This window comes from Danaus plexippus (genome assembly GCF_018135715.1).
Source record: "Danaus plexippus chromosome 29 unlocalized genomic scaffold, MEX_DaPlex mxdp_37, whole genome shotgun sequence".
Lineage (NCBI taxonomy): Eukaryota > Metazoa > Arthropoda > Insecta > Lepidoptera > Nymphalidae > Danaus > Danaus plexippus.
The window spans coordinates 520,447-545,334 of NW_026869858.1; the positions used below are offsets into that span (position 1 = coordinate 520,447).

At 35.8% G+C, this 24,888-nt stretch overlaps 2 protein-coding genes across 9 annotated transcripts; both read left to right on the forward strand.

The window, feature by feature from the left end:
- The first annotated feature begins 75 nt into the window (after positions 1-75).
- On the forward strand, positions 76-24,821 carry LOC116776794 (zinc finger protein 93-like). Of its 7 annotated transcripts, none has more exons than XM_061529127.1 (5): positions 76-335; positions 4,002-4,143; positions 4,517-4,588; positions 4,836-4,949; positions 22,869-24,821. In XM_061529127.1, exons 1-5 carry the CDS (start codon positions 198-200, stop codon positions 23,951-23,953), a joined length of 1,551 nt encoding a protein of 516 aa, XP_061385111.1. In that variant the 5' UTR covers positions 76-197; the 3' UTR covers positions 23,954-24,821. The 7 variants fall into 7 exon arrangements, with proteins under 7 accessions (XP_061385111.1, XP_061385109.1, XP_061385108.1 ...); XM_061529125.1 differs by lacking the exon at positions 22,869-24,821 and adding an exon at positions 18,023-19,472; XM_061529124.1 differs by lacking the exon at positions 22,869-24,821 and adding an exon at positions 16,471-17,692.
- On the forward strand, positions 12,382-16,440 carry LOC133320542 (zinc finger protein 502-like). Of its 2 annotated transcripts, none has more exons than XM_061529133.1 (2): positions 12,382-12,509; positions 15,053-16,440. In XM_061529133.1, the coding sequence occupies exon 2, from the start codon at positions 15,127-15,129 to the stop codon at positions 16,213-16,215; it is 1,089 nt and encodes a 362-aa protein (XP_061385117.1). In that variant the 5' UTR covers positions 12,382-12,509; positions 15,053-15,126; the 3' UTR covers positions 16,216-16,440. The 2 variants fall into 2 exon arrangements, with proteins under 2 accessions (XP_061385117.1, XP_061385116.1); XM_061529132.1 differs by lacking the exon at positions 12,382-12,509 and adding an exon at positions 14,312-14,450.
- Positions 24,822-24,888: the final 67 nt, after the last annotated feature.

Sequence of the window (24,888 nt, forward strand, 5' to 3'; positions counted from 1 at the left end):
AGCTATTTCGCTCTAAATTTTTACTAGTAATATAAAAAAATTGCAAAAACTGGTAGTAAAAGTAATTTCCAAACGCAACCTTTGCCGCTTGGTCAGAAAATGGCGGAGCTTCGATCTCGTAGCGTCGATTGCTACTCTCTTTTATTAAAATTAATGGACTCCACGAATTAATGTTGATGAGATAAGAAACAGAAAATATGGAGCAAAATATAAGTGACGGTATGTGTCGGTGTTGTGCATCAGAAGGTAGTTTTAAGGACTTTCAAACAACTTACCATTGGATGGGTGAAGAAGAAGTGTATTCAAAAATGTTAAAGGATTGTTTTGATATAACTGTGAGTATTTGAAACAGATTTTTTTTTAATTAATAAAACAATAATAAAATATATAGTTTATATATCCTAATAACAAACAAATGATTTATCTTGATTGTGTTGTATCCGCGAATGTAATGATAAACATTGTTTTGTTTTTCATATATTTTATATTAAAAAAACTACAATTTAGTTAAATTTACACTTATTATATAGGTGATGATAGAAAAAAAATAAAAATAATCAGATATGGCGGACCTTATATTGACCGGCGCAGTAAAACTGACGAGATTACAAATTCAATAAATGCATATAGCTTTATATAAAAAAAAAATGCAATTGAGTTTTGTTTTCGAAAAAAATTAATTTGTCTTTATTAACAGTTGGTATTATGCATCAATTTCAATATTTATGTGATTCTCTTATAACATTACATTTAAAATTTTTTTGTTTGCCAACATTACTACACAAATTATTACAATTATTAACAATCTTGCCTAAATCAGTCATTTTACGAAAAAAAACTATAAAATGTTTACTTACCTGTGCAAGCTGTAGTACAGTTTGTTTACCTAAAATAATATTTTTCATCGTGCATTTTTAACAATGATAAATGTGAGAAGACCTAGAATAACCGAATTACCTGATTACCATAGTTCTAGACTTGGTTATAGTATATTTCCTTATGTTTTTTACCCTTTTAAATTTCAAGTACACACCACGTTGTTTGGATGCAATAAAATAGTCAATACTCTTCTACAAAATACTTAAAATGTAATATTTTTCAAAATAATTCTATTCTTGATGGAAGCTGCCGACGCTGAAGCGGTTATGAGCTATAGTTGAACAGTTAATTTAACATACAAACACACATATATCATACATTGATAAAATAATTTCAAGCCACTGAGTAAAGACTAACAACTAAAATAGTCTGAAAGTAATTTAGTTAACTTGACTATAATCTATCAAAAACGATTTACAAAATTGTAAATAAAAATATGCTAAATGAATGAAATAAGTTTTAAAGTAATTTTATTAAAGTTTTAGCAAGGTGATTTAAAACTATATTGTGGCGGTGGTGTGTTTGGGATCCTGAATTGCACAATGCGATAGTCTTCGGATACGGGTATAAGAATTCAACATACCTTTACTGTTATTAGTATTGAAAATCACATTTATTCTAGCTGAACTCGGAGAAATTGTTAGTGTGAAAAATTAACACTGGCAAAGTTAGTGAAGGCGGCTTTCTAAGCCTTGGTAAGCCGTTCGTACGCACAATTGCATATAAGTCCTGATAGTAACTACATCTCAATGAACCCACCGCTGTTTTCAACGATCCCTTCATCACCAAATATCTGTGTATAAATGTTTATTTTGTAAAACTATTTTGTACATGTAAATTTATTGTATTTGTGAATATTCATAGATCATTTTTTACTCATCAAAGTCTAGCTGTCTTTGAGAAGTGAGTTTTGTGCATGTTAAATATGTAATGGACTAGTTTTTGTCTGCGACTATGTCTGCATTACTCTCAAAATCAGATGTACAGCTGACCGGGCGAACTCTATTCCTCCTTAAATGCAGTAAATAAGATTCTGGATTTTATCAATTTAATAATATTTTTTTTCGATTGCTTGAAAACTATCCTATGTCTTTTTCCTGGCTCTGAGCTATCTCCACCAATTTTCAGTATAGCCGGTAAAGATGTTCTTGAGCTATAATTAATGTAACTAACACGACTTTCTTATATATATAAATATATATACAATCGTTATTCTTTGAAATTTAAGCAACTCACAAATTTTAAAAAGATCTGATTACACCAAACACTATAGCGTATTCAACAGGCTGTGATGAAACCAGATGCAACTGAGCAGTAAAATTGCATTTTTTTCCTGCTATTCAGCATGCGGAACTACACATAGATAACTCTAAAAAGTAAAAATTTGATATTAATTTAAATTGTTACTGAGCTCGTAATACTTATTGATTTTGATGGCATGGCTTTCGGGAATGTTAGTTTCCTAAGGAACAGTAAGCTCTATTAACACATCATCATCATCATCATCATCATCAGTCTATCAGAGCCCACTGCCTAGCAAAGGCCTCTTCTCACATGGAGAAGGTTAGAGCATTAATCACCACGCTTGCTCAAGACGGGTTGGCGATTTCAATCTTATAATTTGAACATTATATTAACACAATGCGCTTTAAAATTCTCGACTACAGAAACATGTCTGGTGTCTGGTATCAGGGATATCCTCTCGTGTTTATTCTCATGCATGATAAGGGTTCCTACTTTTTTGACCATAAACCAATATACATGTTTTTCAATGAAGGTTTTGAGTAATACCATAGACAACTTTTAAAGAAACAAAAAGCTAAATTTTTTTTTGACTATTTTTGTTTTTTTATGTATTACTTCATTTAAAGCATAATTAGACATAAGGAATGTATAACATAAGTTATTTTTATAATAAAAAAGCCTGCTTTGTTTGTTTTGTTTGTTTGTTAGTAGTTTGCCTTTAAAATTATATACATAATATTAACAATTACTTCATCATATTCAGAGACAAAGTTTTATGAAAATGTTAGAAAGAATTTTCTTTTTAGTTATATGTCACGAAAATTCTCATCATGCCGTGAATTCTCCGTGCGGGAGCCGGGTCCATCATTTTTCAGGCGATATGGTTTTTAGTTAAATATGTACTTTGCTATAATATTTCGAAAAGACATTGATTTTCAATCACCTTTTTTTAGATACTTTTAATTTATATTTTAACATTTTTTGTTTTTCCGTATAAATTATGTTTTTTGGACATCATAAAATCTAAAAACTAGTTAAAATTTTGGACAAGGAATCGACTTACAGGAACTGTAACCGAAAGTAACGAGGTATTATTTTATGAAGTAAATTTTTAGATAACTATTAGGTCGTAGCACGTAATTGAGACAATATGACTCGACTCAATGCTAAGATATTTTTCTGATACAAATAATTTACAAACATAATTTTGTTTATAGTCAAGTATAGACAGAAATGTGATCATTTGCTCTGTCACATTAAATCTTTAATAAGATTTTATTCAGTTGGACAATTATCTAAGATATGTCTAATGACGTAAAACAATAGTACCTATAAGTATATTAAGATATGTGTATTAAGATAAAATATAGTATGTTTTATAAAGCTGTGAGAAGTGAGTGTCAATTTTGTATGTCATGACCCCTATCATTATATTTTGATGGCATCTTAATCAAACGATTGCTATATGAAGTGAATTTTGCACTTGCGTGTAATAATATTTTTTTTTGTACATTACTGAAAAATTCTATAAATGTTTTAATTTACTTTGATATTATATAAGCAGTTAATATTTTAAACTAACATAATATCTTTTGAAACACCACTGTGTACTGTAGTGTATGAAGTGACTATCTTAATATAAGACCAACCCTTTCATATACCACTGTCTACTTTAGTGTGGCTTTGAAGTGACTCTCAATGCAAGATCAACTCGGTCATACCCTACTGTGTACTTTAGTGTACCTTTAATGTGACTCTCTTAATATAAAACCACCTCCGTCATGCACCGTCATGTGTACTTTTGTGTATGAAGTGACTCTCTTAATATAAGATGGCTTCTTTAATTCTGGTATCCAATAATACTCGTGTTCCCCCAGCTGTCTACATCGGAGGTGATAAGTAATGGTGGTATATGCGAAGTATGTATCACGCAGCTTCGTAACGCGTTGAACTTCAAGCGTCAGGTCCAGGTCACTGAGGAGCAGTTCAAGAAGAAAGTCCACGAGACGGTTTTTAAATGTGAGTTTCTATTATGTTATTTTATTTAGTGTTCCGTAAGCTTGGAAATATTTTATATATATATAATTTAGATAGTGTCCGTAAGTAATTAAAATAGTGAAGATGCAGTCAAGTTCAGTGACCTTTAGTTAAGTTGAAGTCAACAGCAATCTATTTATTAGGTAATAACATAAGACACACATTAGTCGTTCCTGTTACTTCACTTCACAGTCACTTCTAAACCGATTTTATAAAGAGAGTCATGACTTGGACTTATACTTACATGTTGTTACTTTTTTTCGATATTTTGAATAAAAATTTAGGTAAAGCCAAAAATATATATTTATATAATGTTGTATAAAATCATTTTTTTTTTTCGTTTTTTTCTCTCCAGCAAACACGATAAAGCTTGAGGTGTCGAGGGGCGACGAGGATTCTGATAATGAAGAGTCAGATAAACTATCAGGTGAGTTTGTTATAAAAGAAAAATAATGGTCATGACAAAGAAGGCCTCATATAAATGTACCAAGACAATATTTCGCTCACAAAAACTTTTTTCTAATACATCAGTGTAAGTTAGTGAGGTAATTTCACAATTGAAGTATCATACTTAGGTGTTAACATATATATACATAATTGACATCAAAAATACTAAAGAAAAAACAACAGTTAACAGTTTAAAAATTCTAGTCTAACCAAATAATTTCTTCCAGATTACGAGGTAACTATCAAAGAGGAGAAGGAGGACGAGAAGCCGAAGAAGCGTCAGCCCAAAGCGACGACCTCCAAGACGAAGAAAGCGAAAACGGAAGGGGAACCTTCGAAACGTAAGTTAATACATGTCTATAAACCTTGTGGGTTTGTATTCACGTGCAAACATAGCGTCTCGCTGACCATATTCGTCAAGGTCACTACTGTCGCGACGGCTCAGTGGAACAAGCGACCGTAAATGTCGCGGGTTCAATTTTTTTTTTTTTTTTATCGCAAAGTATTGTATACACAATGTTTTTGTTAACTTGAATACACGCCCAATGTATGTGTTTTGTTACTGTTCGGAGATGCTACTGTTAGATGCAAACGCTGTATGTCTAACTTTTATTAAGAAAATCTATATTGTATAATTAATTTTCGATTAGGGACATTTTTTTGAAAATACCTCGCAAATATAAAATATTATGACTGGACTTGAATATTTTTTAAGGGATACTTCCATGAAATATATTGTAAATTATTGCAAGAATTATATATATATAATGTTTGGATAAAAAAACATTAACAACGGCATCTTTATCATATTTTTTCTTAAGAGATTCTGTTTTAAAGACAGCGTTGCAAATGTATTTATATATATATTTCGTGTTATTTTTTTTGGGGGTAGGACGTTTATTATCGTGATTTTTTGTTGCTTCTTAGCGTGGATGGTTGATAGCTTTGACTGTGACGTTTGTGATGAAACTTTATAGAAATAAAACACATTCTAGGTAGCTGTGTAATAATGATTATCAATCATTATTTGTTTCTTTGATACAACTGTAATTTTTATAAAAATACTCCTCTTGTACTTTGATTTTCGATCTTTTGAAAATGATACGAGTAATTTTTATGTCACGCGTAATACCTTGAGCATTTTTTGTTTAGAAATCCCATTTTATAAATTGCTGGCTTTCGTCCCAGTCTTTATCCGTGTGAATTTTCGTTTTCGAACTAATTGTGGCCCGTGTAATCGTTAGCAGATATATTTTATGTCGAATTGATATTACCGTGGCAATAACTTTCATATCTGCAGATCGTTTACTCATTCGAGTGTTGCCAAAAATCTTACACATCACATTTGTTTTTTCAAAAAAATCACTGTCATTACTGATCTTCGTCCAAATAAGATAGATCACAACAACAAAAAAACACGCAAATACATATACGCATACCTTGGTTTACGATTTCTCCTATGTTGTTCTGTTAATTATCTTATATTAAACAATGCTATCACAAATTATACATCGTTTAGAATATCATACCTAAATTTTAAATATACCGTCATCACAATGTGAGTAAAAATTTTAAACAATTGAAAACTCGCAAAAGTAAACTCAAATGGTACAAGACTTATAATAAAATATCTATTATCAGGAACGAAGTAGAGATTTCATATAAATTATTTTTTTTAAATCTATCGCACGAATTATTTGAGGGTAGTTCTACGGTCAACGAAGTTCTCCAATAAACTGTAACAACCCTGTCCCTGCATAGTGTGAATCTAAGCAAAAAGTTTTTAATAAATCAGTGATGAAACAGTACTTGAGATATTTTAATATTTTCTTGATGTGATTTCAATAATTTTTTTTTTATGAAGACGTTTTATTTCTTTACAGCCATTGGCTTCATGCAATCGTTGTATCATTATCGTAAATTTTTTTACCGTTTAATATGTTTGCTCTATATACTATATATATATATATATATATATATATATATAACAATTATTAGAATTCTGTAAATTAATTTTGCGACGCTGTCAATATTTCTAAATTAATTTTTGTTCAGTAATTTTTTTTTTAATCTCCATTGTTGTTTTACGTCAACAACAAAAAAAAAAATATTAAATAGTTACGTCAATCTATAATATTTTAAAGTGTATGGATATTGTGGAATATTGATGGTGAGTAAATTTTCAAAATATTATAAATGACGGGATAGTTAAATGAATTTAATTGTTTATTAAAATAAAAAATAAATAAATAATATGACAATAATTAAAATATACGTGACATATTTCGTACGGTTAAAGATACGCGTGTGTTGATTCGGTTTATAGAAAATATATATAATTAGGGAACGATGAAAAATTTATTATTTTAAACTACCCCCTTTTTATTTATTACATAACAAAAAAAAAATCGTCTGTAGATATCACGGAAAGTGAAACTTACTTTCTCGGATACTGCGCTTTTTTTATTATTTTATATCTCCACGATCAAGACGTCTCGGTTCCTTTGCAGCAACCGTGATCACGGGACGAGATGAAATTGAGCATTAGGATCGTGTAGGTATCATACAATTAAAGACGCGTAGTGTCCGGAAAAAAATTGTTTCATTCAAATGTCCATGCGAAAATCCTATATACAACGGATATACTACACGTTAAGTTTGAGAATAGGAAATGTAAATATAGGAGATATTGTGATTCATGAAAGTGTATTGGAAATATGACCTTAAATATGCGGCAGAAATTATGTTATAGGAATTGTTTGTTACGGTGCTTAGTAGATTAAGTGATGTCCCATGACATGACCCATATATATTAGCTGACATTGAAATAAGTTTCTATCTAAGTACACTCTTATTATTACAGCATCATTAAAATCTTGGACTGACAAGTGAATTTGTATTGCGAATTAATAGTGTGAGAAAAAAAAAAATTAAGGAAAAAAAACTTGAAGTCCGTGAAGACAACGGAGCATTAATTATAGAAGAAGTGAGATTGGACGAAGATAATTGAGATATCGTTTGTTGTTATAGGAACGGACGGCGAACCGCCCAAACGCAAGAAAAAGAAAAAGAAATCGGAGGTAAGCGCGACACCTGAGCGCATTGAACACAGGGTCAACCTGACAGCCATATTGCAGTTCTCCAACGCGAGTCCGTTCCGGGATAAGACCATGAAAGGCTTCTCCTGCCTCTACTGCGCTGAGAGTTTTCAGGATATTGACGAACTCAGAGCGCATACGTCCCAGCAGAATGAGAAAGACAAAATTAACACAATGCTTGATTACAAACTTAGCTATAATCCCATCAAACTGGACATAACTAATCTTCAATGCACCGTCTGCCATAAAGATTTAAAGGATCTGAGCGAGCTCAAGGATCATTTAGTAGCTGTTCACAATAAGACCATACATAAGGATATCAAAGACACGATACTGCCATTCAGATTGGAGAACGGTCATAACTTCACTTGCGTCATATGTTCTGTTGTGCACATATCATTCAAGAATTTATATCATCACATGAGCAGCCACTATCGTAACTATTGCTGTAAGAAATGCGGCGCTGGTTACATCACCATAGCGGCGTTGAGGAAGCACGGCAAAACTCACTATCAGGGTCATTTTCCTTGCGACTTCTGTGATAAATCTTACACGTCGCTAACCAAGAAACGGAATCACGAAAAGGGCGTCCACACAGGCGGCTGGCTGAGAAACAAGTGTCCACACTGTCCCGAAATTTTCGTCAGCTATTACGATCGCAGCGAGCACTTGGTTAAGGTCCACAACGAAGCACCGGTTATATATCCTTGCAACGCGTGCAATAAGACATACAAAAAGAAATTCGAATTAAACAGGCACATAAAACACCACCACTTGCAGCAGAGGAGTTTCCTGTGTGATAAATGCAATGCTAAGTTCTTTTCGAAGCGCGGCCTCGTTGATCACATGACACGGCATACGGGTTCGGAGATGTGTTCCTGCGACGTATGCGGTAAGGCCTTCTCCAGGATAAGGACCCTAAGAGAGCATATGCGGACGCACGAAGACGATAAACGCTTCCAATGCGAGGTCTGCAAGAAGACTTTCATGCAGAAGAGCAGTCTCAAGAGCCACGTGAAGCTGCATCAGGACGACTTGGATATATTCAAAGAGTTTGATGACGTCAAGCATTTAATAGACGACAGGGAGATGACTCTAAAACAAATAGCAGCAGAGAACAAGATGAGGTCTATAGGTGTCAAGTTAAAAAACCAACTGGTACACCCTTAACATAGGTTTATAGTTATGTGTCGTTTGTCAATATAGTACTTTTGTAATTCAAAGTTTCAAGAATTGTGATAGAGTTACGTGCAATCATAATGGAAGGTAGTTGAACAAAAATTTTTTTCTGTATCTGAATTAAATAGTTTCTTTTTGTATATTTTAAATATAATGGATTTTTATGTGTAAAATATTTATAGTATTATTGCAAGATTATAATTTTTGAAAGACATTTTTTTTAATTTTAATTACGTTTTGGAAGGTTTTGTATCACTTACGACCAGTTGTCCTCGTTTTGACTTCATCTTTGTCGCTTTGATCAATTTTGTATACAGAGATTGAAATTTTTAAATACCCGAAGGCACCGACAGTTGGATCTTATCAATTTTCTATTGTATACTTCAATCTCTATGTAAATTATCTAATAAATTTATCAAAGATATACATTTTTAATGTGGAGAATAACATTATCTCTATATTTATTTGAATTTATAAACATGATATTGTTAATTTGATCTACATCTTAGATAAAAAGAGAAATATACACAATAGAAGTGAAATCATTCTGATTCTTTTTAATCTTTTGTGTTTCAAAATAAAGCGTTATATACATATAAATGTTTGGTTTCAATCACATCACTGTAAATATCGGGTTTAATGATCTAAATGCTTTACGCCGATGCGTACCGATGTACGACTGATGAAATTCAAATGTTTTTAATAGATGAAAATAGAGAATACTAAGGTATTTCAAGTATGAGAGGCGGAAAGCTGGGTCCGTATTCAAAAGTATGAAGTCCACCCAGGGCGATATAATTTAAGATGTGTCCTGCGTCTTAATTGAAGTATCGAGATAGCAAAAAAAAAAAATCCACCTCCAACAAACGTATTTACTGAACGGCCTATAGAAAGTTGTTTTTCTTTTATAGGAACCCGAAAAAAACGGAAAACGACCGTAAAGGAGGAAAGCGGGCAGACGTTGAATAGTGTTGTGTTCCGTGAAAAGCATCTACGTGAGATGCAGAAGCAGTGGCACAATCTAACTACCCTCCTTAAATATTCTAACGTTACCCCGTTCAAGGACCGAAACGACGCGGGCTATATATGCGCTTATTGCTTTAAGACCTTCCCAGATCCCAATATTCTAAGACAACACACCCACTATGACCATGTCAAAGAGAAACCGACATACAAAGCCGGTTCTGGCATAAGCAGTTTCGTAGTTTTTTTGGACATAGTCGATTTAAAATGCACGATATGTGGTCTGTCCATGGAGAGTATTAATTTTCTCACCGAGCATCTAGTCAAAGAACACGACAAGAAATATTATTTAGGTGTGACGGACTACTTCCAGCCGTTCATTCTAACTAGCGAGCAGCAAATACACTGCTGCCTGTGTGACGAGGTTTTCCATAATATGAAATTACTGATGCAACACATGAACATGCATTACCGCAATTTCATCTGCACCACTTGCGGTGCTGGCTTCGTGAACAGTTTCCGTCTAAAAAGGCACGAGACGACTCATTTGAAAAAGAAAAGCGGTTTTGCTTGCCGGCATTGCGGGCTGGTATTCGCAGCTGAATCTAAAAAGAAGGCTCACGTGAACGCTGAGCATAAGGGCATAGAAGGGCATAGCGTGTGTCAAATTTGCAAGGCCAGATTTAAGAATTATTATCAGAAAACCCGGCATATGATGCAAGTACATAACGTAGAGGGCATCAAATGTGAAAAGTGTGACAAGCGTTTTAATCTTAAATCTAATCTGATGCTTCATATGCGGAGTGTGCATTTGAAAGAGAGACCATACGAATGTTCGGTATGCAGCATGGGATTCTTTATTAAGCGGCACATGCTAGGACATTATATGGCCACGCATACTAATGAGAGAAAATTTAAATGTGACGTATGCGGCAAGGCGTACGCTACGCAGAATAGCTTAAGGAAGCATATGAAAAAGAATCACGGTATTTCAAAGAGTACAATGTCAGAACAGAATATTGTTAAGTGAAGTGTTTTATGTATATGTAGAATTGTGTTTTTTTGTGATTCGTGTAATAAAAAGGGATTGATCAAGAATCGTTCTTTTATTGTTCAGTTCATTAGTATTTTATTTATTTATTTTGGTCTTCAAGTGACCTAATTTGGATCTGAAATCCAGTCTCAGTCGTGGACTTAAACCACTCATAATTGAAGTCTTGCTTGAATGTGTTATTTAGAAAAACAACAAGTACTTTAATCAAAATAACAAAAATTTTATATTTTTCTTTGGTGTAAGGATAGATAAATATATCAAGTTTTTATATAACATTCTGAAAATACCAAAAAAATAGTTGAAGCAGTGTGCAAGATGACGTTTTTAACTCGGTGTTTTCTTTGTAGGTGTGGAGAATCAAACGACATTAATCGAAATTGTTATCAAACAAGAACCGATGTCAGACTCGGAACTACCGGAAGACGCTAAACCTGATACAGTTTTCAATATAAAGGCAGAGAACGATAGAAGTGAGGGTGTTAAGGATGTAAAGAAAACTGGATCTGACAAGAGATCCAAAAAAGATCAGATTATCGAAATGGAAAAACATTTGAAAAATATAAGCACAATACTACTTAACACGAACGCTACGCCCATACGATATCACGACGGTGCCAATTACGTTTGTGCACTCTGCCCCGAAACATATCCTTTGCCGTCAGATTTGAAAGTCCACGTACTGGAGGAACACGATGAAATAGATAAGTCGTCTTTCATGGAAGGTCATAGACTGACTTCCTACATGGTCAAGTTAGATATAACAAATTTGCGTTGTTTGATTTGCCACAACGATGTAGAGAGCTTCGATCCTCTATTCGATCATCTCAAATCGGTGCACGGCAAAGAAATGCATACGGATATACCAAACCATATCCTGCCCTTTAGGTTCGTTGGGAACGGTTTCGATTGCGTCGTCTGTCCCAAGTCCTTTGAGCATTTCAAGCTAGTCCAGGAGCACATGACAGTGCATTACAGGAATTACATTTGCGAAACTTGTAATGCACCTTTCGTCAATAAGCGAACTCTACAGAATCATGCTAACAGGCATAAGAAAGGCGATTTCCCGTGCAGCCAATGCCCAAAAATATTCGACACCAATCGTAAGAAACTGAATCACGAGAAGTTTGTCCACGACGGTGATTACAAGAGAAAGAAATGCCCGTATTGTCAGGAGAAGTTCACAAACTACGCTAAGAAGAGATCTCATATGGTTAAAGAGCATGGAGCTGAGCCGTTATCAGTGAAATGTGACATTTGCAACAAAATATTCAGCACGCGAGCGAGATTAAGAGGGCATACTCGCAGGGATCATATGGAGTGTCAGCACGCGTGCCATAATTGTGATATGAGATTCTACACGAAGTTGGAACTCGTCAAACACATGGTTAAACATTCTCCATTGAAGGAATACCAGTGCGACATCTGTAAAAAGGCTTACGCAAGGAAACACACGCTCCGGGAACACATGAAGATACATTCCAATATAAGAAATTTTAAATGCGACTTGTGTTCCTTTACATTTATACAGAAATGCAGTTGGAAGTCCCACATGCGCAAAAAACACAAAATTCAGGTCTAATAGTTTTGGGACGTAGTATTCAATGACTGTAAGTGACGGATACAATTTTAAAATTACGATTTATCGTATTCTCGTGCAAATGCTTTAGCTGTATTTAAACCTTCTGTGTATTATTTGTTTCTATTATGAATCTCAAAAATATTACATTTTTGATGTACTTTATTCGGGATTCTTATCGAACGGAAAATAGTTCGGATCTCTCATTAATTTATTTACGTGAAGTACATTGAAATTTATTTGAAATTATGGACATTTACTAGTAGGGACTAATTAATAAAAAAATTATGTATTTTCCTTCAATACAAAGTATGAACAATTGTAGGCTACGTGAGTAGCAAAAATGTTTTAAAAACTATATAACATTTACACTCCACGATGTCTTTGTGTCCTTTACAATCTATAATCATACGTATCGCGATAAAAATTTTCAATAAATATTCTATTCGTGACGTATTTTTTATTTTAGTCCAATAACCAGTTCGAGATTTATGATAAGTTAAATCTTAACTTAAACGACTATAAGAAAGCGTCAGTTGCATATAAATTGGCGTGCATTTCATTTATCAAAATTGCTACAACTGTTGATAAGGTGATTTTATGTTTTGTTTTGGGAAACTTATTTCTAGAATGCGACTGGTATAGCTTTTAACTATAACTGTTATTGTCGGCTTAAATTGACATCACCCCAGTGAAATGGGATTTTTTTCTGACAGCGGACGCGTTATACAAGACAAGACACTCATTTAAAATATAAGTTGTGTGGGAAAGTATAGGGACAGACAAAGAAAGAAAATAAACGAGAGAGAAAATCGATTCAAAAAAGCTCTGTTTTATTTATAGGTCGGAAAGTTTTCGTCGTAAATGGCGAACAAGTGGAAGATTTACTTCAGAGAAATTACAAGAAAATTAATTTTGGAACAGGAAAAAAGCAAAATAGTAAACCAACGATCAGAGGGGAAGTCGTAAAGCATCGCCAGAATGTCATCGAAATATTGTTAAATTCAAACGCAACACCAATTCGTTGTAAAAACGATCTCGGGTATAGCTGCATATTTTGCAATGATCACTATCCAAGTCCATCCGGTTTGAAGAAACACACATTAATTGGACACGATGAGGATGCGGTTCTAAAAGTCGTTAAGGACATCCGAATGTACACTGTTAAATTAGACATCACTGATCTGCAGTGCACAATATGTGAAGCCGATTTAGATAATATCCATGGCCTAGTCGAGCATTTGGTTTGCGACCATGGCCGTGTGTTACACCCGGAGGTCACGAACCATCTAGTGCCATTCAAATTTAATGAACAAGATTTGAAATGTGCCATGTGTGAGAATAAGTTCGCGAAGTTCAGAAATTTGATCGAACACATGAACACGCATTTTAGGAATTACGTGTGCGATGTTTGCGGCGCTGGTTTCGTGAATCGCGACATACTGAGGAGCCATCTAAAGATACATAGGACCGGCACGTTTAATTGTGAACTATGTCCGAAATCCTTTAACACGTTGGTGAAAAAAAAGTCACATGTGACGGCGGTTCACCAAAAAGGGTGCATGACAAGGAAATGCGGTTACTGTAATGAATTGTTCGATGATTATAATAAGAAAAATGCCCATCTAACAAAATTCCATGGCGTCGATATGGCCGCTGTGAAATGTAAATTGTGCGACGAGACATTCTCGAACCAGACGGCGGTTAGAGTTCACGTCAGGAAGATACATTTGTTGGAGAGGAAACATGAATGTGGCGTATGCGAGAAGAAGTTCTTCCACAAAAAGGATATGACCAAACATATGGTCAGTCACACTAAGGAGAGAAAATATTGGTGCACTGTTTGTGAAACGCCTTTCGGCCTTAAATTTACTTTGGCTCAACACATGCGAGTGCATGCTAAGGATAAAAAAATTATAACGAACAGTCAGTCAGTCAACTGATGTTTGCAAAACATTGACATCTTGAACAGGTAGTTTGTTGACATTTGAAATTTCCTACATTTGGGATCGTTCAATTGAAATATTCGGAGAGGCTTAGATATATTATAGGTCTGGATTTGATGTGGCTCTTACGACTTGAGCTTTATCAAATTTTTTTAAACATATATATTAAAGCTAGAGTTTCCCGTGGCTTCGCTCGTAGATCATTTGAAAATTAAATTTATTATTTACTATGTTGCTTCTTTTTATAATAAAGCTAATATTAACGATAAGTAAAGTCTTCCATTCCTTTGATAGCCTTCAAACGGGATCAACATTTTCATTATAAATTACAAAATTATCAATAGATAAAGTATAAAGGTCATTCTGATTCAAAAAAGAGATAATATGAGAACGTAGAGTGAAAACGACTGATAAAACTACAAAAGCTAGCTAACTGAAGGGACAGCTTTTGTTATTATGGTTATAATAAAAGATGTACTTGTCCTGCTTTTGTTTCGATAGAACCTTAAAAATACAATATTGAGAGTGCCTTTTACAAAAGAGGTAGTTGTAAATAATCTACCTCTAGGACATCTCCGATACGATCGTTTAAAAATTCTGCGAAAGTAATTGAGTGTTTTGTTTGTAGGTAGATGTGTCGTCGTGAACCATGAACCGATAAAAATAGATTGGGAAGGAAAGAAGAACATTGAAATAAGGCTAATGCCTGTTAGAAAGTTACCGTTTCCACATACGGATTTGCAAAAGCATCGCTATAATATTAGAGAAATATTGCACAGCTCTAATGCGACGCCCATACGCGGCCACAAAGACCGCGGCTACACTTGTAACTTTTGCGAAAATGAATTCGAGAATCCCGCCGATTTAAAACAGCACAATTTAGATTGGCACACTTATAACTTAAGCACCGACGACATTGAAGTTTTGGTCCCATCCAATCTACCCCAGGTCTGTGTAAAATTGGACATCACAGGTCTTACTTGCAGTTTATGCCAAGAAAGCGTAGACTCTGTCGAAGAGCTGTGCGACCACCTGCAACAAGCTCATGATAGGACAATTTTTGACGACATAACGCATCAAATACTACCATTTAAATTCAACGATCGAATCCTCCAATGCCACATATGTAATAATATATACAATAAATTCAAAAAGCTCATGGAACATATGAACAATCATTACAGCAACTATGTGTGTGACGTGTGCGAAGCTGGTTTCGTCAATAAAAGAAAACTTCATTATCACAAGATCGGACACAACGACGGAGATTTCAAGTGTGATGTGTGCGTAAAACGCTTCCGCACTTTCGGCAGCAAAAGATATCACGAACGGCGATACCATGACAAGAACAGGCTGTTTAACAAATGCGGATACTGCAATGCGCTGTTCAAGGGCATGAGGGAAAAGGATCTTCATCTGGCTAAAGAGCACGGAGTGGCGTCATTTGCGAGAAAATGTCAAGCCTGTGATAAAATTTTCTCTCATCAGAACGCTTTGCACACGCACATGAGACGATATCACTTGGTGGAAAGGATGCACAAATGCCCAGAATGTGACAAAACATTCTTCTCTACATCCGACGTCAAGATGCACATGGTGAAACATACGGGCGAGCGTGAATACAAGTGTGAAATATGCCTTAAATCTTATGCGAGGAAGTGGACTCTGAGCGAGCATATGCGCATTCACTCGGACGATAGGCGGTTCAAGTGCGAGCATTGTGGACAATCGTTCATACAGAAATGTAGCTGGAGAGCTCATATGAGGTCTCAACATGGCGAACAAGTTTAGATAGTGTGAAAATATTGTGAATACTCAATAAAAGTTAAGTTATTATTAAAAGTCTTATTATTTCAGTTAGAACAGACAATTTAAAATGAATTTAGTGAGAATAGAATATATTTAGGACCTATGGCAGTAAAAATGCTGTCAATTCTTTTGCTCTGATAGAACTATAAGCAAATAGGATGTTTTTTTTCAGGTTTGTTCAAAACGTTGCTACCTCGCCAGTGAAACTGCAATAAATAATTCGTGTTTTCTTTGTAGGTGTACTACGTAAACTCAAAAAGGAAAAGTTAAATAAGGACGACGACTTCGTTCAGAGAACAGATCTGCCAAGAGGTAGACAAGGAGAAATTTTAGACAAACATCGCACTAATATACGCGAAATTATCAAATGGTCGAACGCTACGCCGATACGATGCCGTGGCGGGATCGGATATGCATGCTGTTTCTGTTCAGACCAATTTCCAAATCCTGCTGACTTAAAACATCACACCATCAAAGCACACGATGATATCACCAAGTCCAAGTTCATGAAGGGCAGGGATATGTACGGATATTTCGTCAAACTAGATATAACCTCTCTACAATGCAACATTTGTGGGCTGGAAAATGACACGTTAGAGCAAATTATGTCGCATTTGAAAGACGAACATGGTAAAAGCATCAGTACTGACATATCGAATCACATATTACCTTTCAAATTTGACAGCGAGATTTTGCGCTGTTTCATGTGCCACAACGTGTTCAATAGGTTCAAGGCATTGCAAGAACACATGAACTTACACTATAGGAATTACGTCTGTGAAGTTTGCGACGCTGGTTTCGTCAATCGCCACCTCCTTTTATGTCACAACGAGGGTCACAAAACGGGTACATTTGCGTGCGATCAATGCGGAAAAATCTTCGACACGCTGAGGAAGAGAAAGTTGCACGAAAGGAAAATTCACAACGGTCTGAACATGCCGCATAAATGCGGTTATTGCAACGAGAGGTTTAAGGAGAACTGTTACAAAAATGAGCATCTCGCCAAAGTTCACGGCATAATCGGTCCTTCTATCAAATGTCAAGCCTGCGAGAAGACGTTTTCGACCCAGCAGACCTGGCTCTTGCACATGAAGAAGTACCATTTGATGCAGAGACAGCACAAATGCACAAAATGCGAAATGGATTTCTTCTCAAAGAGGGAACTCACCGACCACATGGTGAAACACACCGGAACTAGGGACTACAGATGTGAAATGTGTTTCAAATCGTATGGCAGATTGAAGACTCTGAAAGAACACATAAGACGGCTCCATCCAGAAGGCAGAGACATCAAATGCGCTCATTGTGGTCAAGCTTTTGCGAAGAGATTCGCTTTGAAAAGTCATTTACTTGCTAAGCATGGACAAGCGTTGTAATTTTTTTAGTTTATTATTACTTATAAGTGGAGATAAAATACAATTAGGTTTTATTTTATACAATATACTATTTGAAACAGTTACTGATATTTTTTTGTCATCATAGGTGATTTTTAAAACAGTGATCTATAATCTAGGTAAGGTCGCTCATATTGTGACCTACCCTCCGATAAATAATTTGAAGTGTTTTTATGATTTGTAATATCAACAGATTGTCGTTCGTTCGGTGTTATTGCTATGTAAGTAAATTAAATATTCAGTGTACAGCATACAGCACAACTTGTCAGTATTAAATTAGGCTCAAGCATTATTATAAAATAATGTAAAAAAACATATTGCGAACAACAAAAGAAATTCAAAATTAATTAATTTATAGATTTTAGTAGTAATCTAATTAAAGTTTCTCTTTATAGGTATGAAAACGATAAAAATTGAAAGAAAAACGGACGTCCCACGCGTGCAGTTGAAGCTGGTTAGCCGGAAACATCGGAAGCTGTCCGACAACAAGAAAAACCAGGAGAATCTCACGCACATATTACTCAATTCAAACGCGAGCCCCATAAGGAATAAGGACAGCCTCGGCTACGGTTGCGCCTTTTGTTCTGAACAGTTCGTTGATCCTAAAAATCTAAAGAGGCATTTTTTGAGCGAACATCAGAGCGACAGGCTGATAAAATTAATGTCCAGCAAACTTTTTGAACATGTCGTCAAATTGGATATCACGTATTTACATTGTTCGCTGTGCGATAAAAAGATACCTCACTTAGATGAACTAATGGCGCATCTGAAAACGGAACACAGAAAGGACTTGCACACGGACATCAAGAGTTCAATAGTACCTTTCAGTTTTGACACTCCGCAGTTGCAATGCGCTGTTTGCAAGATAGAGTATTCAAACTTCAAGCTATTACAAGAGCACATGAATTCGCATTTCGGTAATCACATCTGTGCTATGTGCGGCGGCGGCTTCGTTACGGAACGTCTGCTGACAACGCACATGAAGAGGCACAAAACCGGCGAGTACAAATGCGAAGATTGCGATAAGGTTTTCGATAATGAAGAGAAAATAAAGGAGCACCAGAAGCGTTCACACCTCGGTCATAATAAAAGGAACAAGTGTCTTATATGTGAGGAGAGATTTGTGGATTACTGGAAGAAAGTCGAGCACATGGTCGAAATACACGGAGCTCCGCCGGTCGTGCTGAAATGTCAGGCCTGTGACCGTACATTCAGAAATCAGAGAGCTCTGTCCAGACACACGAAAAAGGACCACCTGATGGAGAGGAAAAACAAATGTCCGGAATGCGATATGAGATTCTTCAGCAAGAGCAGTCTGCAGCGGCACATGGCGAAGCACACGGGGTTACGGCAGTTTTCGTGCGACGTTTGTTTTAAATCCTACGGAAGAAAGAACACTCTGAGGGAACATATGAGGATTCACGCCGACGACAGGAGGTTTGCGTGCATCCATTGCGGACAGGCCTTCGTTCAGAAGTGCAGTTGGCGGAGTCACATGAGGTCCAAGCATGGCGATGACGTTTAGACTATCTCCAGATGAATATAACCTGAATCTCAACACATCGCATCAATTGGATCCAAGCATTAACAGATGCAAAACGATTTCCAATAACGAAGTAATAAAAAAGATTTTTCTCTAAAACGTAAGGGATTAGGAAAAGCCTTTTGGACTTGGTTGCTATGACAACACAAAGAGAAACAGAAATTCCTTAATATGAAGATGTATTTGATAAAGGCGACCGTTGGTGCAATATTACAGAATTCATAATGGAGAAAAACTAGACTTAATTTATCTTTAAAGAAACATTGTCTACGTTGTAATAAAAGATATTTATTATATTTAAATGATAGTATTTTTTAGTCAAGATAATCCCATGACGCGTTTATAAACACTTGGATAAGGCATTGACCTTACAAACTTATGAGGGTAGAATCGAATCTTAGAAAGAATGGAAATTTATTACCAAAGAAAATTATTACCTTAGAAAGAATGGAAATTTATTACCCAATTCGTGGTTATTCTCGAAAGAGAGGTTTCAATAGAGTAAGCTTTCTTGTCTGTTATTTGTTAGCTAGAATTAAATAAACATATCTCGCAACGCGGGACCGTTACTATTGATGTTCAATTCTGGGACCTGAAAAGTCACGGGGACAAACTAGCTCAAAACTTTTCATACAGAGAAACCCCGGGTTTAAATACAAGGGACATACAGAGGTGAGACACAGCAAGACGACATTTGGAGGTAACGAGTCGCGACAAAATTTAAGTCAATACGCAGATAACTAACTGACTAGCAGACTAAATACCGACTACTAACTAACTTACAAAATTTGAATTCAGATTCACAAATATGAACTAATCTGAACTAACCATGTTAATTGAACTAAATTCTCGACACCTTTAAACCAAATATGGCTTATTTAAACAAATCCTTATCACACTATGGCTGTACATTAACATTTTGAGCCAGCTAAAAAAAAAATTCAATTTAAAACTATAATGACGACAACAAGAAAGGAAAATCGATTTATCTTATTATATTCCAAATAATCGATTCAACCCGAGTGATGTCTATAGTGCTATTGATATGAATGTATTAAAGGACATTTATATTTTTCTTGAACACCCTATGTACAACACATTTTATACTACTTTTATATCAAACTGTCAAACGACTTATTTAACAATCTCGAGACTTTATTTGATTAGACTTTAAATAATATAAAATAGATTGAGTTTCCAAATTTACTTTTTAATTGTTCTGAGGACAATTTTCAACGAGTTTCAAACTATTATTTCGACTAATTAAGATTTTTCATCTTTATTATAAAATTTTTAAACATTTTAAAGTGTAATTGTTGCTTGTTGTGTTTTCGTAGTTTGTCTTTCGATGAAGTTACTTTTAAAATATTGTGCTCTCTTGCTTTTCAGGTGTCCGTAAAGCATTACCTGTATACATTACATATAGGGTTTTCCATTAAGGGCGCTTGATCTTTGAAATGCAAAAAAAAATACATGTAGGAAAGATATTTGCGAAATTATTTGGAAGGTCTATCGACCCCATTATGTATGGAATATGACATCATTCAAATGACCGCCACGGCTTCGGTTGGTGGCGCGCACACGAAAGGTCCAATTTTCGATGACTCTGGCGCACAAATCGGGCTGTATTTGATCGATGGCGTGGCGTATGTTGACTTTGAGGGCATCGGTGGTTTGCGGCTTGTTGGCATAGACCTGCGACTTAAGAAAACCCCACAAGAAAAAGTCCAGCGGGGTCAAATCGCACGATCTCGGTGGCCAGTTCACGTCGCCTCCGCGCGAGATGACCATGTCCAGAAATTGCTCGTGCAGAACTTCCATCGTAGCGTGTGCTGTGTGGCACGTAGCGCCGTCCTGTTGAAACCACATGTTGTCCAGATCCATATTCTCGATTTCAGGCCAAAAGAAGTTGGTTATCATCGACCGGTATCGCTCACCATTGACGGTGACGGCCACACCATTATCGTTTTCGAAAAAATACGGACCAATCACGCCTCCGGCCCAAAATCCGCACCAAACAGTCACTTTCTGCGGGTGCATTGCCACTTGGTGAACCTCGTGTGGATTGGTCTCGTCCCAAATACGGCAATTTTGCTTGTTGACATAGCCATTCATCCAAAAATGCGCCTCGTCGCTGAAGATGATTTTTTTGCCAAAATCGGCGTCAACTTCCAACTGCTCTAATGCGAACACACGGCGCTGTCTATGGTCATTAACCTTGAGCTCTTGGGTCAGCTGGATCTTGTACGGGTGCAGGCTCAAGTCACAACGCAAAATTCGCCAAGTTGTCGTCTGCGAAAGGCCGAGTTCCTGTGCGCGACGCGGAATTGACTGCCGCTGGTTTTCGAGGACACTGTCGCGCACAGCGGCGATATTCTCGGCAGATCTCGCGTTACGTTGACGCACGGGAACCGGCTGATTGTTAACTGACCCGGTTGACTCGAATTTGTCCACCAATCGACGGATAGTCGACTCGGCAGGACGATCATCGCGACCGTAAAACGGGCGAAGTGCGCGGAACGTTGCTCGAACTGAAGACCCATTTTCATAAAACAATTTTATGATTTGCACGTGCTGCTCGACACTGTAACCTGCCATGGTGGTTTGGGAGGACGGAATGAATATAACACACTGCATTTGACAGCTGTCACTCAAACAACATGGCCGCAATCAGCTGTCAAAGTTCAAGCGTCCCTATTGGAAAACCCTATATATATGAGATATATTTCGTTTGTTGTTTCTTTGTTTATAATAGAAAAATTTAAGTACATAGATAATTTATCTTCGCGTTTATTATGTCTTCAACCACTATGCGAAATTAGCTTAGTAAAGTTGTACAACAAAAAAATATTTTATTTAAAGATTTCGTTTATTCTTATGACTCGTGTGAGGGTAGATTTATATTTTATATATATTTCTTCAACTGTGACGTTTAAATAACAAAAATAATTGTTCATTCAGATAAGAAGTGATTCCAGAGGCTTTGTACGAAAGAGTATCTGAAGCAGTAACAGAGAAGGTTTATAGCTGTTCTGAGTATACATATAAAGTAACGGTATTTTAAATTTCATTAGATGTTCGACAATAATTATTTTATTATTTCACATTCTATAGCAGAATACAAACGTCATTATGTTTAACATTCAGTGACGTCACACACATTGAGGAATGTTCACGGATCGATGTATATGTGTGTGTGAGTTGTGGTAGTGTGTGTGATGTTTAACATTCAGTGACGTCACACACATTGAGGAATGTTCAAGGATCGATGTATTATATGTGTGTGTGAGTCGCGGTAGTGTGTGTGATGTTTATTTTGTATGATTTAGTGTATTTTTATACGTATTTATTTTATTGCAGTTCTTCTTCATATCTTCTCGTGTGTGTCAAATTCCGCGTACATCCATTCTTAAAATTCACTTAAAAATCGATACAGAATTTTCGCATTCGCGTAGGAATATTGGGATTATTGCAAATAAAGTTTCTGCTAATTTCAACATTTGTTTTATTGATCATATTAAATAAAAAAAGATCATAAAAGCCGCAGATATTTTTTTACTTGAAATGTTATTGGAGATGTTTTTTTAATTTTCTTTTGGTTTCTTTTCTTGTAAGTACGATTTCTAGTATGTAAATTATATTTTCAAAAACAAAATCATATTTATTAATGCGACATTTAATGTAGTTATTTGTTCTAGGCAATCAAGAAGACACACAGGCGCTCATGATGGAAAGGAATCTAAAGGCGCTTCAAAATTTAATGGCAAGGAGGAAAACCGAGAAGGTAAACGTGAGTTTAAAAGGGAAGGGACACATAAATGATCACAAGGAGGTGACAAAACATCAGAGCAACATAAAAGAGATTCTTCTCAATTCTAACGCAACACCGATCCGCTGTAGAGGCGGCATCGGCTACGCCTGCTGCTTCTGCACAGAACAGTTCCCTATAGCCGCTGATCTGAAAAAGCACACGCATGAAGAACATTCAGACGACGAAAAAGCCAAATTCATGAAAGACAAAGATATGCACGGGTTCATCGTGAAACTTGACGTAACGGGATTGAGGTGCAAGCTTTGTGATCAGGATATTAAGGAATTAGAAAAGATGATCGAGCATCTAGGAAATGTTCACGGGAAGAAAGTGTATACGGATCTAAAGAATCACATACTCCCGTTCCACTTCCCAAGCGATATCCTCGAATGCATTATATGCTGCAACGTATTCAACACCTTCAAGGCACTACAGGAGCACATGAACTTGCATTACAGGAATTTTATATGCAGTTCATGCAACGCTGGCTTCGTCAACAAAAATATCCTGCTGCGACACGGCGACGCGCACAAGACCGGCACATTCCCGTGCGATGTTTGCGACAAGACTTTCGACACAGCTCGCAAAAGGCAGCTGCACAGTCGCGCTAAACATCCAGGTGAAATATTGCCACACAAGTGCGGGTACTGCGACGAAAGATTCCCGGAAGTCCGGAAGAAATATGAGCATCTGTCAAAAGAGCACGGCATAAAGAATCCTAGCATCAAGTGCAAAGCGTGCGGCAAGGTGTTCGATAAGAAGCAATCGTGGAGAATGCACACGACGAGGGTCCACCTCATGGAGAGAAACCATAAATGCACGGAGTGCGCCATGAAATTCTACACACGGCGGGAATTAGACAACCACATGGTAAAACACACGGGAACGAGAAACTTCAAGTGCGATGTCTGTTTGAAACATTACGGAAGGTACAAGACCCTTAGAGAGCATTTCAAAAGAGCCCACTCTTAAATTTTTTCTCATAAATATGTTGAGTTTGAATATTATATAGAAAAAAAGATTACTTTACCTAGTTTAGATTATCTGTGTTGTGATTCTAGTCAAAGTTTAACGCAGGAAGTGAAAATTACTATACGAATCCCTTAGGGAGCGTCCCAACAAAGTATACTTTTAGATTGTTCGTGTACCTAAATGTGTATTTTAATAAGAAAAAAATTTACTATTCCAATGTAGTTTATAGTTTATAAAAGATGTTTATTTTTTTATTAAAAAATTCATACATTAATTAATGTGCTATCGTAATTGAGAATGTTTGACAGCCGAGTCCCTTAGGGCACTTCGGTTCTCCACTATGATGTTGTTCTTAATGTGTAATATATATATATATTGTATTGACAAAATAAAATACTGATAACTTTAGCTTGAGTAGCTTAGATATTCAATGTGAAACTAGTCGTGGAAAGATATTTTTTATCGATATTTTAATTAGATGAAAATATATTTTAGCTGAGTCCCTCAGAGACTTCAAACTATCTCAAATCTCAATGTTAGATTGCTGTCGTACTTTGATTGGGTGAAGCGAGTTGAACGCTTACAGACAACTCAGGTCGTTCATCCACGGAGATGATCTTGGAAACTGAATGTAGGGTAGAGTCGAGGTTTTTTGTTCGATAGACCAGTTACCTGGGGTGATTTTTGCAGAAAGAAATTAGATAGGACCACCAATTTTAATTTTAAGCCCGGAAACCAGAACAAATGTCCGAAAAAATGTTTCGGCTCGAAACGCTGAGGTCGCTTCATTCAACCTTCTTATATATTAAAAAATTTGTGACATCTTTATTGTGAATCTAGAACATTCCATTAAATATAACTTAATAAACATTTTTTTGTGTCATTACTTATCCTATTGATTTAAATAATAAGGTTAAGTTTAGTTCGCAATCTAA